Source organism: Oratosquilla oratoria, chromosome 21 (genome assembly GCF_046742065.1).
Source record: "Oratosquilla oratoria isolate Oo_2021 chromosome 21, ASM4674206v1, whole genome shotgun sequence".
In the NCBI taxonomy this organism is placed as follows: Eukaryota; Metazoa; Arthropoda; class Malacostraca; order Stomatopoda; family Squillidae; genus Oratosquilla; species Oratosquilla oratoria.
The window spans coordinates 24548781-24563780 of record NC_134797.1 but is presented as its reverse complement, the minus strand read 5'-3'; the positions used below and the strand labels follow the sequence as shown (position 1 = coordinate 24563780).

The 15000-nt window shown below is 40.7% G+C and overlaps 1 protein-coding gene across 1 annotated transcript in view; it reads left to right on the top strand.

The window, feature by feature from the left end:
- Positions 1–15000, top strand: part of LOC143036787 (uncharacterized) — a 465269-nt gene that overhangs the window by 299091 nt on the left and 151178 nt on the right. The window contains exon 3 of the mRNA XM_076204528.1: positions 13746–13941. Coding sequence (XP_076060643.1) covers positions 13746–13941 — 196 coding nt within the window. The remainder of the gene's footprint in view (positions 1–13745; positions 13942–15000) is intronic.

Sequence of the window (15000 nt, the reverse complement as noted above, 5' to 3'; positions counted from 1 at the left end):
TTCCACGTCTCCAGAGCACCTCCCCGCGTCATTCCAACTCCCCGCAACTGGAATCAGAGACAGAGCACAGAAGAATCGAGTTCGCCCATCTCAAAGGAAAGGCCAAAATACTTCAGCACAGAAGCTACAGGGCTGGGCCCCTTAAAGTCCCTCTTGAACAAGCTATCCCCTAAGAATTTCCAAAGAGTTTCCGCACAAATACGCCAGTTCCTGACAGATTACCCGGCCGTGGTAGAACAGGCCGCGATTTTAGTGACTGAGTTTGCCATGCGTCAGGAGTTCTACGCAAGAACGTATTCGCAGCTCTGCACTCTACTTTTGAAAAAGTTGTCCAAAGAAAGTGCCAAAGCCTACAGGACCCGTCTCGGAATCGAGTGCAAGCGCCTCTTCCAGTTCTCTGAAAACCCAAATTCCAGTGCGGGAGATGACAACGCGGATGAGGAATTAATTTCCCTCAAGAAAAGGAAACGGTATGTTGCTCTGTGCACATACATCGCCTGCCTTTGCCTGGAAGGCATTTTTGAGTCGAGAAGAGTCGCCTTGTGCATAAAATCTCTTCTGGAAAAAGGGGACGAGGCTTCACTGGAAGCCGTGTGCGCATTCCTTCAAACTGCTGGGCACAAAATGGAAGAGTCTGTCAAGGCGTCACCCATAGGGACGCAAGCCGTCAACAATATTTTCTCCATTATCAAGGATATTGCGGACAGAAAGTTGACGAGCACTCGAATGAGGTATCTTCTTCTGGACATGGTCGAACTGAGAGGACGTGGTTGGAAACCGCGAACACAGAAAGATGTTCCTCAGTGTCGCAAATAAGACCAAAAAGGCATTGGGAAATTTAAAAATATATATGGAAAGTTATTGGCCCAAAGATATACAGGAAATGTATAGAAAGTAAAATAAGATCAAACAAACCAATAGAAAGGTAAAAGATCCTTGTGAATATGGTAAAAGTGCTGCTATTAATGTAATGGTACTACCGGGATTCATGTGTTTCCCTCAGCTGAATAAGATGATTGATCCTAAATTGGAGCAAAAATGTCTAAAACGGAGCATAATCAAGCTCTTTTGTGAGCTTCCTAGTGAGATTCCTCACAAGTGAATAAAATCGCCTTGGGGCGTCTCTCTTGGACGTAAATAAATGAATGAATATATAACGAATAGATAAAGTAATGAATAAATAGGTAATGAATAGATAAAGTAATTAATATAGCTTATTTTCCTCCTCGCTCTGGTCTTCGGTTAGTCTGATCCTCTCACTCGGCTACTTGTTTGATTTGTTTGTTCACCTGTTTGTTTACTTGCTCGCTCTCCCTCTCCCTCTCCTTCTCCCTCTCCCTCTCCCTCTCCCTCTCCCTCTCCCTCACTCCCTTTACTCCCACCTCCCCTCCGTATCGTGATATTATTCTTTGTTCTGAACTCAGACTCAAGAATACATGGAGGACGATAAAAAATTGACCTTGAGTCTTGGGGTTTGCAATTTATTGATTTATTTTTAACTTATCTTATTTAGTTATTATTCTTTTCGAGTCTGTCACTGGCGTTGTCGTACTAACGCTTTACAATATACTTCTGACAAGATACGGAGCATCCAGGTAATCATTGGAGCCCAAGTCTGTGTCATGTTGGAACGATTAATGCACTGATTTATTACCATGGTCGACTCATTGATCCTATTATGGCTACATAGCAGGCGGTTTTATTCACCAAAGAGAAGGCTGTCGGCAGTCGACAAAAGGTTAAGGATGTAAATGTTCTATGAATCCGGGATCTTGTTCCTTGTTCCTCACCAGTCGTGTCTCTCTTTCTCTCCTCCTTCGATGTAGCAGTCCTTTTGGTTTCCACTTTCTCTATTTTCATCTTCCTTTTTTTTTATCCCTATATTTTCGTTTTCGTTTTTCTTCCTCCTTTATTTTCTTCTGTATCCTTTTCCACTCTTTCATTCCCCTTCTTTCTCCTCTTTCTTTTTTCCTCATTTTCTTTCTTCCATTTTCTTTGTTACATCAGGCACCGCACATTCACTCTTTCTCTCCTTCCATCTGTATTTATTCCCATCTACTTTTCCTCGTTTCCTCGTTCTTCTTCTTCCTGTCTTACACACACACACACACACACACACACACACACACACACACACACACACACACACACACACAGACAGACACACGCACGCACACATACATACTATGTAAAGCTTTATATGGAAGCTAAGAGTACAAACAGGTTTTAGAAGCGGATACTCGACCATGTACAATTTGCATACAATGAATCAATTAATCGATGTATTTACAGAATGCTATATAACCCTTTGTTTAACTATTGTTTATTACGAGTAGGCCTTTGACTTGGTAGAACAAATTGCAATACTAAGCTTGGTACGCAAGCAGGATGCAAGCGAACACATTGTAAGGGTTCTAGAAAAGATGTATGCAAAAGGTAATGATGCCATTCGACTACACACAGAAAAGATAAAGATCAAGAAAGGAGTGTGGCAAGGCAATACAATTTCATCCAGACTGATTACAGCTTGCCTAGAGATTTTCAGAAGGTTGAAGACGTTATTGTTATTTCAGAAAAAAAAAGAATGACAAGATATGCTAAGTGATCTGAACAAGGAGTGTCTCAAACTAGGTATGAAGATAAATAAGAGTAAAACCAAAGTAATATTCATCTCGAAAGTTCAAAGGAAAGATAATCGATGGTGAGAGTCTTGACAAAGTTGAAGATTATTATTATTTAGACCAGATGCTAAAAGTGGCTAAAGATCATGATAATAAAGATAAAAAGGGGAATTATAATTGGTTGAATAATGTTTGATAAACATATGAAAATCATGATAGGCTCTCTACCTTTATGGTTTAAGCGCAAAGTTTACAGTCAGTTTATGATGCCAGACATAATCTACGGATTTGAGTCTTGGAAAATGACGAAGGCGATGGATACAAAGATAAGAAGCGCTCAACACAGAAAGGGAACATCACTGCTGGGAATAACGATAGTTTCTCTAACACTTAATCATCTTATTTTTGTTGCCATTTATGTGCCGCGTAGCTCGTTGGTTTCATTATGACCTTATGCGCATCGGGCCTGAGTTCGAATCCAGTGACCTCCAGTTTCTTTTGTTTGACCACTGGTGTTATATATATATATATATATTATATATATATATATATATATATATATATATATATATATATATATATGTATATATATATACATGTATATACATATATATATACATATATATAATATATATTCGCATATATATATATGCACTAAAAACCCACTATTATTTGGATTTATGAAAAGAAGGAAGTAACGAATTTCCGTATATTTCGATCACTTACTGTGATCCTCTTCAAGCGGAATACATAGACAAGAGAACATACATATCTTATATACAGATGAGAGAGGTAAAGTTAGGGAACATGGACAAGACATCTCATTATGACATCTATATTGTTACGCGGGTTATGTGGTAGATCGTCCGCTTTTACAATGTAAAGAAATAATTTATTAACTGCCAAGGTGGTTATGTAATCTGGTGACCATTGGCCTTTTGAGATATTGAAATTCGGGAATTGTTTTATTAAGGAAGATTCAATAATTTTCCTTTTATAATTTTGGATTTTGGATTTTGGTCTTTGTCCCAATATATTCTGTGATTATTGTTGGCTACGTGTTGAAATACCGCGGAGTTATGTTGAGGATATTTAACTGAGTTTTTATGTTCTTTAATTCTCGTTTTTAATTCTCTGCCCAAATAATAGTGGGTTTTTAGTGCAATTAAGTGTGTAACATTAACGACATTAATATATATATATATATATATATATATTAATATATATATATATATATATATATATATATATATATATATATATATATATACATATATGATAGGTTTTTGATTATAAATCCATACAGCTGCTGTCATTCTTAACTTTCTGGTCTCAGGTTATCTGTACAGGATAATTGTCTGGTGTTTCATTTGTTTTCTACTCAGTGCTTGCCTGTGGTTTCTGTTGCTATGACAAACGGCACACCACGGAACGCCATTTTGTGAACACCCTACACAGAGATTGTCTGCAGAGTTACCTCTCCAATTGTTACAACCAGAACATATAAGTAGAGCATAACATAATAACTTAAATTCTTTATCTCCGAGAGGAAATCATGAGAAGAGTCTGGCGACAGATGCCAACGTAAGGGGAAAGTGGCGCCACCCAACTCTGGGAGGTCCTAACCCTTTTGTTACTGAGTGCGAGTCATGGGTTTGAGTCCTTAATTTTTTTTTTTTTTTTTCCAAGAACTAATCATCGAATTAAGATTTCTTAAAGAAGAGAGAGAGAGAGAGAGTGGTGAGGAGAACCATTATTAGAGATTATAAAACAAACACAAACCATCGTATACACCCGTCACAAGAACTTGGGAGGGGGAATGTTTAAATCTATATTTCATTTCCCCCCCAAAAATTATTTTGGTTAGGGCTAAGGGTTAAAGTTAGGTGGGGTATGGTTAGGTTAGGGATTATTCACGAACTCGCAGCAACGCGCGGGTAATTAGGCTAGTATGTATATATAAGTATGTATATATGCACATGTATATATGCCATTGTATGTATGTATATATACACATAAGTATGCCCATGTACATATCCGTATGTATATATATTATGTATATGTATCAATATATGCATATTTGCATGTGTATATACATTATGTTTATAGGCACACACACACACACACACACACACACACACACACACACACACACACACACACACACACACACACACACACACATATATATATATATATATATATATATATATATATATATATATATATATATATACATATATATATATATATAATGTGTATATACATATATATATATATATATATACTTGTATATATATATACATGTATATATATGTATATGTATTTATATATGCATGTATATATATGTATATGTATATATATACATATATGTATATACATATATATACATGTATATATCTACATGTATGTATATGTATATGTATACATATATACATATATATATGTATATATATATACATATATGTATATGTATATATATTGTGTATATATATATATATACATATATGTATATATATATATATATATATATATATATATATATATATATAAATATATATGTATATGTATATATATATATATAAATATATATATATATAAACAGGAGTTTAAACGTTAATCTCCGTCAGCTTTGTTAAGTCGTTCGTTGCGTTTTGTCTTTCGACCTTTCCGTTTACTTTTGAGGAGAAGCTTTACGTCGATGAACAAGGCTTCTTCCTCTTCTGAGGGTGTTTCTGCCTCTCGCGTCCTGGGCGAGTAGGTTTCCGAGGACGGAAGGTTCCTGAAGAGGACAGTGGCGTTCAGGAGCTCTAAAGGAGATGTTAGTATTCAGATTCATGAATACAAAATTTTCAGCATAAGTACTCTTGTGGAACCTCTCCCAAGGGACTTGGGAGATTTTCTGTTTCCGAAGGAAGCTGGATCTACAGGGTCGCAACAGGTTACAGATGAAGTTCAGCTGAAGGGCCCTGAAAAGGAAAAGGAATGTAAAATTAATGAAAGTGAAAAGAAGCTTATTATTGAAAATAATAGAAAAAGTGAAGAGGATGTGCGCGTAGGGTCTGCGGGGTCGCGACCAGTTCCAATGAATGTTCAAGATAGGGGCCATAAAGATAAACAGGAACCTTTAATTGAAAATAATGGACATAATGGAAATAAGAAAAATAATGAAAGAAGAATTATTATTGAAAGATATGTGCCGCCAAGCCTAAGAAGGTCACGACCCCAGCCAACTGAAGTGCAGAATAGTGGACCTGAAAGAGAAAATAAAAATGTAAATAATGGAAAGATTAGGGGCAAAATGGAAGATTATATGAAAAAGAATAGTGAAGAAGAATATATGAATAATGAGAATAAAATGCAAACACACAAGGAAAGTATTATATTACATAAAGGAGAAAATAAAAGTGAAAATAGTAAGAACGTGAAAGCAATAGACATAGTTCCAGGCAGTGGGAGACCTACAGTACGGGAAGAAAGCCACAGGGAAGTCGAACCCGTTGATGCTCTCCATGTCCCCGGATCACCTCGCGCTCCCCGCGTCATTCCAACTCCCCGCAACTGGAATCAGAGACAGAGCACAGAAGAATCGAGGTCACCCATCCCAAAAGAAAGGCCGAAGCACTTCAACACAGAAGCTACAGGGTTGGGCCCCTTAAAGTCCCTCTTGAACAAGCTATCCCCTAAGAATTTCCAAAGAGTTTCCGAACAAATACGCGCGTTCCTGACAGATTACCCAGCCGTGGTAGAACAGGCCGCAATTTTAGTGACTGAGTTTGCCATGCGTCAGGAGTTCTACTCAAGAACGTACTCGCAGCTCTGCACTCTACTTCTGGAAAAGTTGCCCAAAGAAAGTGCTAAGGCCTATAGGACCCGTCTCGGAATCGAGTGCAAGCGCCTCTTCCAGGTCTCTGAAAACCCAAATTCCAGTGCGGGAGATTACAACGCGGATGAGGAGTTAATTTCCCTCAAGAAAAGGAAACGGTATGTTGCTCTGTGCACATACATCGCCTGCCTTTGCCTGGAAGGCATTTTTGAATCGAGAAGAGTGGCCTTGTGCATAAAATCTCTTCTGGAAAAAGGGGACGAGGCTTCACAGGAAGCGGTGTGCGCATTCCTTCAAACTGCTGGGCACAAAATGGAAGAGTCTGTCAAGGCGTCACCCATAGGGACGCAAGCCGTCAACAATATTTTCTCCATTATCAAGGATATTGCGGACAGAAAGTTGACGAGCACTCGAATGAGGTATCTTCTTCTGGACATGGTCGAACTGAGAGGACGTGGTTGGAAACCGCGAACACAGAAAGATGTTCCTCAGTGTCGCAAATAAGACCAAAAAGGCATTGGGAAATTTAGAAATATATATGGAAAGTTATTGGCCAAAAGATATACAGGAAATGTATAGAAAATAAAATAAGATCAAACAAACCATTGGGAAATTTAAAACCAATTGGGAAATTTAAAAATGTATATGGAAAGTTATTGGCCAAAAGATATACAGGAAATGTATAGAAAATAAAATAAGATAAAAACAAACCAATAGAAAGGTAAAAGATCCTTGTAAATATGGTTAAAAGTGCTGCTAATGTAATGGTACTACCGGGCTTCATCTGTTTCCCTCAGCTGATTAAGATAATTGATCCTAAATTGGAGCAAAAATGTCTAAAACGGAGCATAATCAAGCTCTTTTCTGAGCATAATATAATAACTTAAATTCTTTGTTTCCGAGAGGAAATGAAGAGAAGAGTCTGGCGACAGATGCCAACGAAAGGGGAAAGTAGCGCCATCCAACACTGGGAGGTCGTAACCCTTTGGGCTCTGAGTCACGTGTTTGAGTCCTTAAATTGAGTTTTATTTTTTTATTTTTTTCCAAGAACTGATCATCGAATCAAGGTTTCTTAAAATAAAGGAGACAGAGAGTGGTGAGGAGAACCATTATTATAGATTATAAAACAAACACAAACCGTCGTATACACCCGTCACAAGAACGGTTGTCTCGCTGACGCCGAAGCGGGATAGCGTGGGTCGATAGATTGGTGGGAAATAACGAGAGACGAATGAGTTGCTCTTTCCCAGGTCCCTTGTTGACTCCTTCCATTCCTCTCTCATCTCCTCTTCCTCCTCCTCCTCCTCCTCCTCCTCCTCCTCCTCCTCCTCCTCCTTTTCCTCCTGCTCCTCCTCCTCTTCGTTCTGTCATCTCTTATCCATCATCCACCCTTCTTCATTACTCTTGACTACATGATCATGTCATAGTCCCCTTCTCAAGTTTCCCCCTCCTCCTCCTCCTCCTCTTCTTTTCCATTTCTGTTCTCCTCTTATCGTTCTCCTTCCTCTCTTCTTCATTTCTTCCTTATCTTCTTCCTTTCTTCTTCATTTTTCCGAATCTTCCTTTTATTTATCCTCCCTTCTTTCTCCTCACGTTCCTCCTTCTATCGTTCTCCTTCCCCTCCTCTTCATTTTTCTCTACTTCTTACTCATCTTCCTATTCCTCTCTCCTCCCTCTGCCCATCTCTCTTCTCCCTCCTCCCTCCTCTCTCCTCCCTCCTCCCTCCTTCCTCCTACCTCCTCCATCCTCCTTCCTCTCAAACAAAGCCCATGGGAGTGATACTTCACTCCCAAATAAATAAAAAAAGTAAAAAAAAATAATAATGATAAATAGATAAATAAATAAAATCCTCCCCCTCCCTCCTCCCCATCTTCCTCCTCTCTCCTTCCTCTTCCCTCCTCCCTCCTCCTCCCTCCCTCCTCATGGCGTGGCGGCCTTCTGCTCCCGCACGTCTGTGATCCTCATCTCCGGTCGCCGCTTGGAGTGCACACCCGCCGTTTGCTGTGCCCACAAGACAGTACCTTTTAGTAAACAAGTTCCTCGGCACTCTGTCTTCCTTTCTTATCATCCTGGTAACAGAGAGTGGAGGAAATTGTCGCACCAATGGACGGACACACCAGGACGTCCTATTGGAGAGGCTTAGCCACCTAAACTTACACTCTCTGGAAAGACGCAGAGTGCGGGGTGATCTAATAGAAGTGTTCAAGTGGATCAAAGGCTATAACAAGGGTGATGCAAACAAGGTCATCATAATAAAACAACAGGGCAGGACTCGCAGTAATGGGTATAAACTGGACAAATTTAGGTTTAAGAAGGAAATAGGCAAGAATTGGTTTACTAATAGGGTGGTCGATGAATGGAATAAACTTAGTAACCATGTAGTAAGCGCTGAAACTATCAGTTGTTTTAAGAAACTATTAGACAACTTTATGGATGGGGATGACAGGTGGTGATGGATACGGAGCTGCCTAGTGTAGGCCTTATGGTCTCTTGCAGTCTCCTTTGTTATGTTCTTATGTTCTTTGTTCTTATGTTCTTTTGTATGTGAACGAAAGATCCTTGTAATGTTTATACACACAAGGAAAGTGTCAAAGAACTTTTTTCCTTATATAAGTTGAGCTTAGCTAATACAACTTGAGGTAGCCGAATTTAACTTAACCCAACCTAACCTAGCGTGGCATACCCTAGCCTATCCTAAATTAATCTAATCTAACCAAATCTAACCCAACCCAACCTAACTTAACCTAACCTAACCTAACCTAATCTAACCCATCCTAACCTAACTTAAGCTAACCCAACTTAACATATCCTGGAATACCCTAAACTAACCTGAACTAATCTAATGTAATCTAACCTAACCTAAACCCAACCTAACCTAATCCAACCCAACCCAACCCAACCTAGCCAAATCCAGCCCAACCCAAGCCAACCTAACCCAACCCAACCCAACGTAACCCAACCCAACCCAACCCAACCTAACCCAACCCAACCCAACCTAACCCAACCCAACCTAACCCAACCCAACCTAACCCAACCCAACCTAACCTAATTTAAACTAACAAAACTTAAATTGATTTCATCTGAATTAACCTAAACCAGCTTAACCTAAACTAACAAAACTTAAACTAACAAAACTTAAACTAACATCTAAATCAACCTAAACTAATCTAAATTAATGTAACCTAACCTAAACTAATCTAACAAAACTCAAACTATTTTAGCCTAACTTAACCTAAACTTATCTAACCTAACCTGACCTTACCTCACTTAATCCAACTTAACCTAACGTGTGCATATGTGCATTCGTGTGTGTGTGTGTGTGTGTGCGTGTGTGTGTGTGTGTGTGTGTGTGTGTGTGTGTGTGTGTGTGTGTGTGTGTGTGTGTGTGTGTGTGTGTGTGTGTGTGTGTGTGTGTGTGTGTGTGTGTGTGTGTGTGTGTGTGTGTGTGTGTGTGTGTGTGTGTGTGTGTGTGTGTGTGTGTGTGTGTGTGTGTGTGTGTATGTATGTATGTATGTATGTTTCAGCGTGAACCCTGCCACAGGTCCTTCTGAGTCATCTCCTCCTTTCCTCCCCCCCCCCTTCTTTTTGGTCTTTCTCCTCCGCCCCCCCCCTCATGCTCCACCTCCTTCCTGATCCTGTTCCCCTCCTAATCAGATGATCTCACCCCCCACACCACCCCCCACCCCCGAACGTGCCAATCACATTCCCTCCTGTCCCTTTCCGCGACCCATTCTTCGTTTCCTCCTCCTCCTCCTTCTCTTCCTCTTCCTCTTCTTCCTCCTTCTCCTCCTCTTGCTCTTCCTTCTCTTCTTCCTCCTCCTCGTGGGTCCGTTGCCCCGCATTCTGTAGCCTCTCATGTCTCCGGGGTTTCTTTTCAGGTGATGAGAATCGTCTGGTGTTACCGAGATTTCAAGAATTTTGTATTTCGTCATCAATGAACAGCGCATCTGTCGTTGGGGATAGCATCGCATCTCCATATATATATATATATATATATATATATATATATATATATATATATATATATATATATATATATATATATATATATATATATATAATATGTGTGTGTGTGTGGTGTGTGTGTGTGTGTGTGTGTGTGTGTGTGTGTGTGTGTGTGTGTGTGTGTGTGTGTGTGTGTGTGTGTGTGTGTGTGTGTGTGTGTGTGTGTTTAATCGGGACAGGATAGAATATAGGGCCTCAGCTAACGAGGGTTTGCCACAGTGGTGAATAAAATCGGATGAAAGTATCCTGATTATTATCAGTATTATTATCATTGTTATTGTTATCATTATCAGTTATTATTATTATTATTATTATTATTATTATTATTTATATTACTATCATTATTATTATTATCATTACTATTATTATTATCATAACTATTATTATTATCATTACTACTATTATTGTTATCATTATCATAATAATAATGTTGATGAGATAACAGTAATAATAATAATATATATATATATATATATATATATATATATAATGTATTTTCTTTGTAGGAGGCCATGTTGTATACATGATTTCAAGAAGTCTACAGCGACAATGGCGTTGTTAATACTGAAGCTTTATTTTGTCACGTGCGACAATTTTCTGTGCTGGTTCCAAATAGCTGAGAAGGTGTCCAAAAGACGTTTGGTACGGTTTTTCTCTTTTTACTTTCTCTAATACGTATTCCGACCTTACTCGGTCATCCTCAGGGAGGGAGTTACAATGGTTGGTGAACACATTGATTTATATACTGGCCGAACATTGGGAGAGGTCAGTTTCAAGTAGCCGTTCTCCGTAGCGTTGCGTATGTGGAAATAGCAACTTTCTTGTGGATTGTAGGAAGGGGTGTTATTGCTTGTGTTATGTGCGTCTTCAGCTTGGGAGTGTGGTTGTGAGCATGAGTTTTATGTTGATGGAAGGTTTTCCGATGTAAATGTTCACTGATTCGGCTATCTTAAGGCGAAGAAGGTCGTGAGCCTTGTAGATGATTTTAATGTTTTCGTTTAGTGTTTGGTGATGGTGGTTTTGTGTTCGTTTATCATGTGTGTCTTGATGGCGCCATTCTAGAGGTGGTAAGTCTTTTGGAAAGGGTCATAGAGGTAATGCCGATGTATGAGAAGGTGCGGTGTTGACAATCACCGACGGGACAATCAAACTTATACACGACGTTGACTTCTTGTTGTGGAGGGGTGGGGAGCTGGCTGTTGTTCTTCATTACCAGGGTGTGTGTTTTAGAAGTTTTGTAGTATACGATTAGGCGTATCTTAGTGTCTGGGTTGGTGGGTCGAAGGTTACGTGTGATGATATGGTGGAGTGATCTTTCGTCTTCTTTGTAGCCGGTGTTCATATGTCCTTTGTAGTACAGATCCAGTGTTGTTATATTGGTGTTTGTGGGTGTTGGTTGGGCGGTAAAGGAGTTCATCTTGTTTTTGATGATGGGTTCAATGGAGTGCTGTGGGTAGCCGTTGTTGACGAGTATTGTTGTTATGCGTTGGAGTTCGTTATTAGTAATTGTCCATGTACTGCTTTGGAAGAAGGCTCGGTTTACTAGTGATCGGATGACGCTTTGCTTGTAGCGTTCTGGGTATTCGCTACTGCCGTTAAGACAGAACCCGAGGTTAGTGTCTTTGACGTAGACTTCAGTCGTGAATCGATCTGAAGCTGTGCCTACTAGTATATCTAAGAAGGGGGGGAGGGTGACGTCGTTGGGTTGGTGTTCATAGGTCGCTTGTTTGCGAAAACGTCGTCATAACTCAAAATATCGAATTATTCAGGAGAGGCATTTTAAAGTTTCAAAACGCTCTCAATATTATAAAAATCCCTCAAACACCATAGGTGGAACATTTTTTGAACATCAAATACGCCTCTAAAGTTTATAGAAGTTGAAACAATCATAATCTTTACTAAGTCTAAAATATTTGTTGGAACAAGTTGGAACATGTAAGGTTATATCGTTGGGACATTTAGCACTCCCTAGCGGTCAATTTTTGAGCTACAGATATGACACTGTTACCAAAAAAATCCGTGTTTGAAGATGAATGTCTGTATAGATAACTCAAGAATTCAGTTTTTTGAGTTATGACGACGTTTTCGCAAACAAGCGAGGTGTGATTGAGGCTTGAATGTTTTTTGAACGTGTGTAAGAGCTGAGTTACTGTTTGGGAATCTTTTGCGTCAATAAAGACGTCGTCAACATACCGGACGTAGATGGAGGGCTTCATGTCAGGATGGTCGTTGAAGAATTTCTCTCCAATGGATCCTGCATAGAATTTAGCGAAGAGTGCCCCCAAAGGGGGGTTCCATTGCCACGCCGTCTACCTGTACGCGCATTTCCCCATCTGGGCCGTAGAAGGGGGCTTCCATCGTGCAGACGAACACCAAGACGTCAAGTGTAGCGTAGCGAGAAACTAGACAATGGATGCATTAAAGTTTAAGTAACGACACTTGTGAACAAACGGAAATATTCTCTCTCTCTTCCTTTCTTTCTCTCTCTCTCTCTCTCTCTCTCTCTCTCTCTCTCTCTCTCTCTCTCTCTCTCTCTCTCTCTCTCTCTCTCTCTCTCTCTCTCTCTCTCTCTCTCTCTCTCTCTCTCTCTCTCTCTCTCTCTCTCTCTCTCTCTCTCTCTCTCTCTCTCTCTCTCTCTCTCTCTCTCTCTCTCTCTCTCTCTCTCTCTCTCCATGTGTTTTTGTTGTGTAGTCGGAAACGTGCTGGTCTTGTATTCGGTTGGTTGTGGATTCGAATCCCGCACTCCTCTCCGATTCCCAGCAGTGACCGTAAAATACCTACCCCAGCAGTGCAAGCACATAGAGCAAAGGTAACGGATTCGGCCGCAGTTATGCGCCTCCTGCCGTAGACTCCCCACCCTTTCTCCTTATCCCAACGTGACAAAATCGGTGGTGTATGTCTAACATGTGTTCTCGAAACGGATATGAATCGATCTTATCGCTCTTGCTTCAGGGTGATTAAGTGTTCGTATTTACTGAATTGTCTGCATGACATTCGTAGTTAGTTTCTCATGATTGGTTTCTTTTGGATGACAGACTCGCTGTTTCAAGTCTAGCAAACGAACCATAGAAATGGAAGGCCCGAGGTCAACATAAAAACAGGTCAGCTCACGTCGGGAACTTAGACAACGATATGACGTCATAAGTACGTGCGCAAAGCACCGAGATCAATTTCCTTCTTTCTTTCTTTCCGAAATGAACCGATCTAATCTTATTTAGACCTCTGGACGACTCGTGAGAGGTACATAACCTTCTTTGAGCATTGACTGAAGATGGATCTTTTGTCTTTTGCAGGCATGGCAGGAGGCCAACTGCGCATGCGTGTGGGACGGAAGTCTGGTGGAAGCTGTGCAGGCTTCTGTCTACGTCGGAGCCCTGGTAGGGGGCGTCCTACTCCTGACGGGCACCCCACGAGTCTTGGCCACGGTCCTCCAGGCGTGGGTACGGACTTTACTCCGTCCTCCCATCGGCTTCGCGATCCTCATGCTAGGTAAGTCCTCCTCAACGTACAAGTCCTTCAGTGGATGAAGGTAAGGACGAGATGAAGCCACCACCCCACCCTTCCTTACTATTAGGAGGTACCCACTCTTTTTTTTTTTTCTTTTTTTTCTTTTTTTTTTCTTTTTGGGGATCACCGTGGATGATTAGCTTGGTATATAGCAAGCGACATTTGTTTATGGTCGTATTCTACAGAGACCATGAAGTTCATAACGCTCTTACAGGCACGCAACTGCAAGGGAAGCTACAGTGTATATGAACAGTTCATGGGTGATCTTAACCGACTGGAAACACTTGAGCAAAGCGGGCTTTGATACGGCGATCGTTTGCTCAGGAACCCGACGCTCAACCAACTGAATCACAACAGCCAGCCCTCGGTCGGCACGTTGCTTAATGTACATTATCGCGTAGATTCATTTAGTTAATGAAAGGGAGAAATATCCTCGAACATATTCCTGTGGACTGGTGGCAGCTACTTCGTGTTTTTTTTTCAGGACTGATGCCAAGCGTTCGTCCTTGCTCTAGTCTCTCTCTCTCTCTCTCTCTCTCTCTCTCTCTCTCTCTCTCTCTCTCTCTCTCTCTCTCTCTCTCTCTCCTCGCTCTCTCTCCTCGCTCTCTCTCCTCTCTCTCTCTCCTCTCTCTCTCTCCTCTCTCTCTCTCTCTCTCTCTCTCTCTCTCTCTCTCTCTCTCTCTCTCTCTCTCTCTCTCTCTCTCTCTCTCTCTCTCTCTCTCTCTCTCTCTCTCTCTCTCTCTCTCTCTCTCTCTCTCTCTCTCTCTCTCTCTCCTCGCTCTCTCTCCTCGCTCTCTCTCCTCTCTCTCTCTCTCTCTCTCTCTCTCTCTCTCTCTCTCTCTCTCTCTCTCTCTCTCTCTCTCTCTCTCTCTCTCTCTCTCTCTCTCTCTCTCTCTCTCTCTCTCTCTCTCTCTCTCTCTCTCTCTCTCTCTCTCTCTCTCTCTCTCTCTCTCTCTCTCTCTCTCTCTCTCTCATATCTCTCCTTGCAAATTCAGTTGCCCGTAAGGTCGGTCGGTTTAACGGCAGCAGCAGCAGCATAAT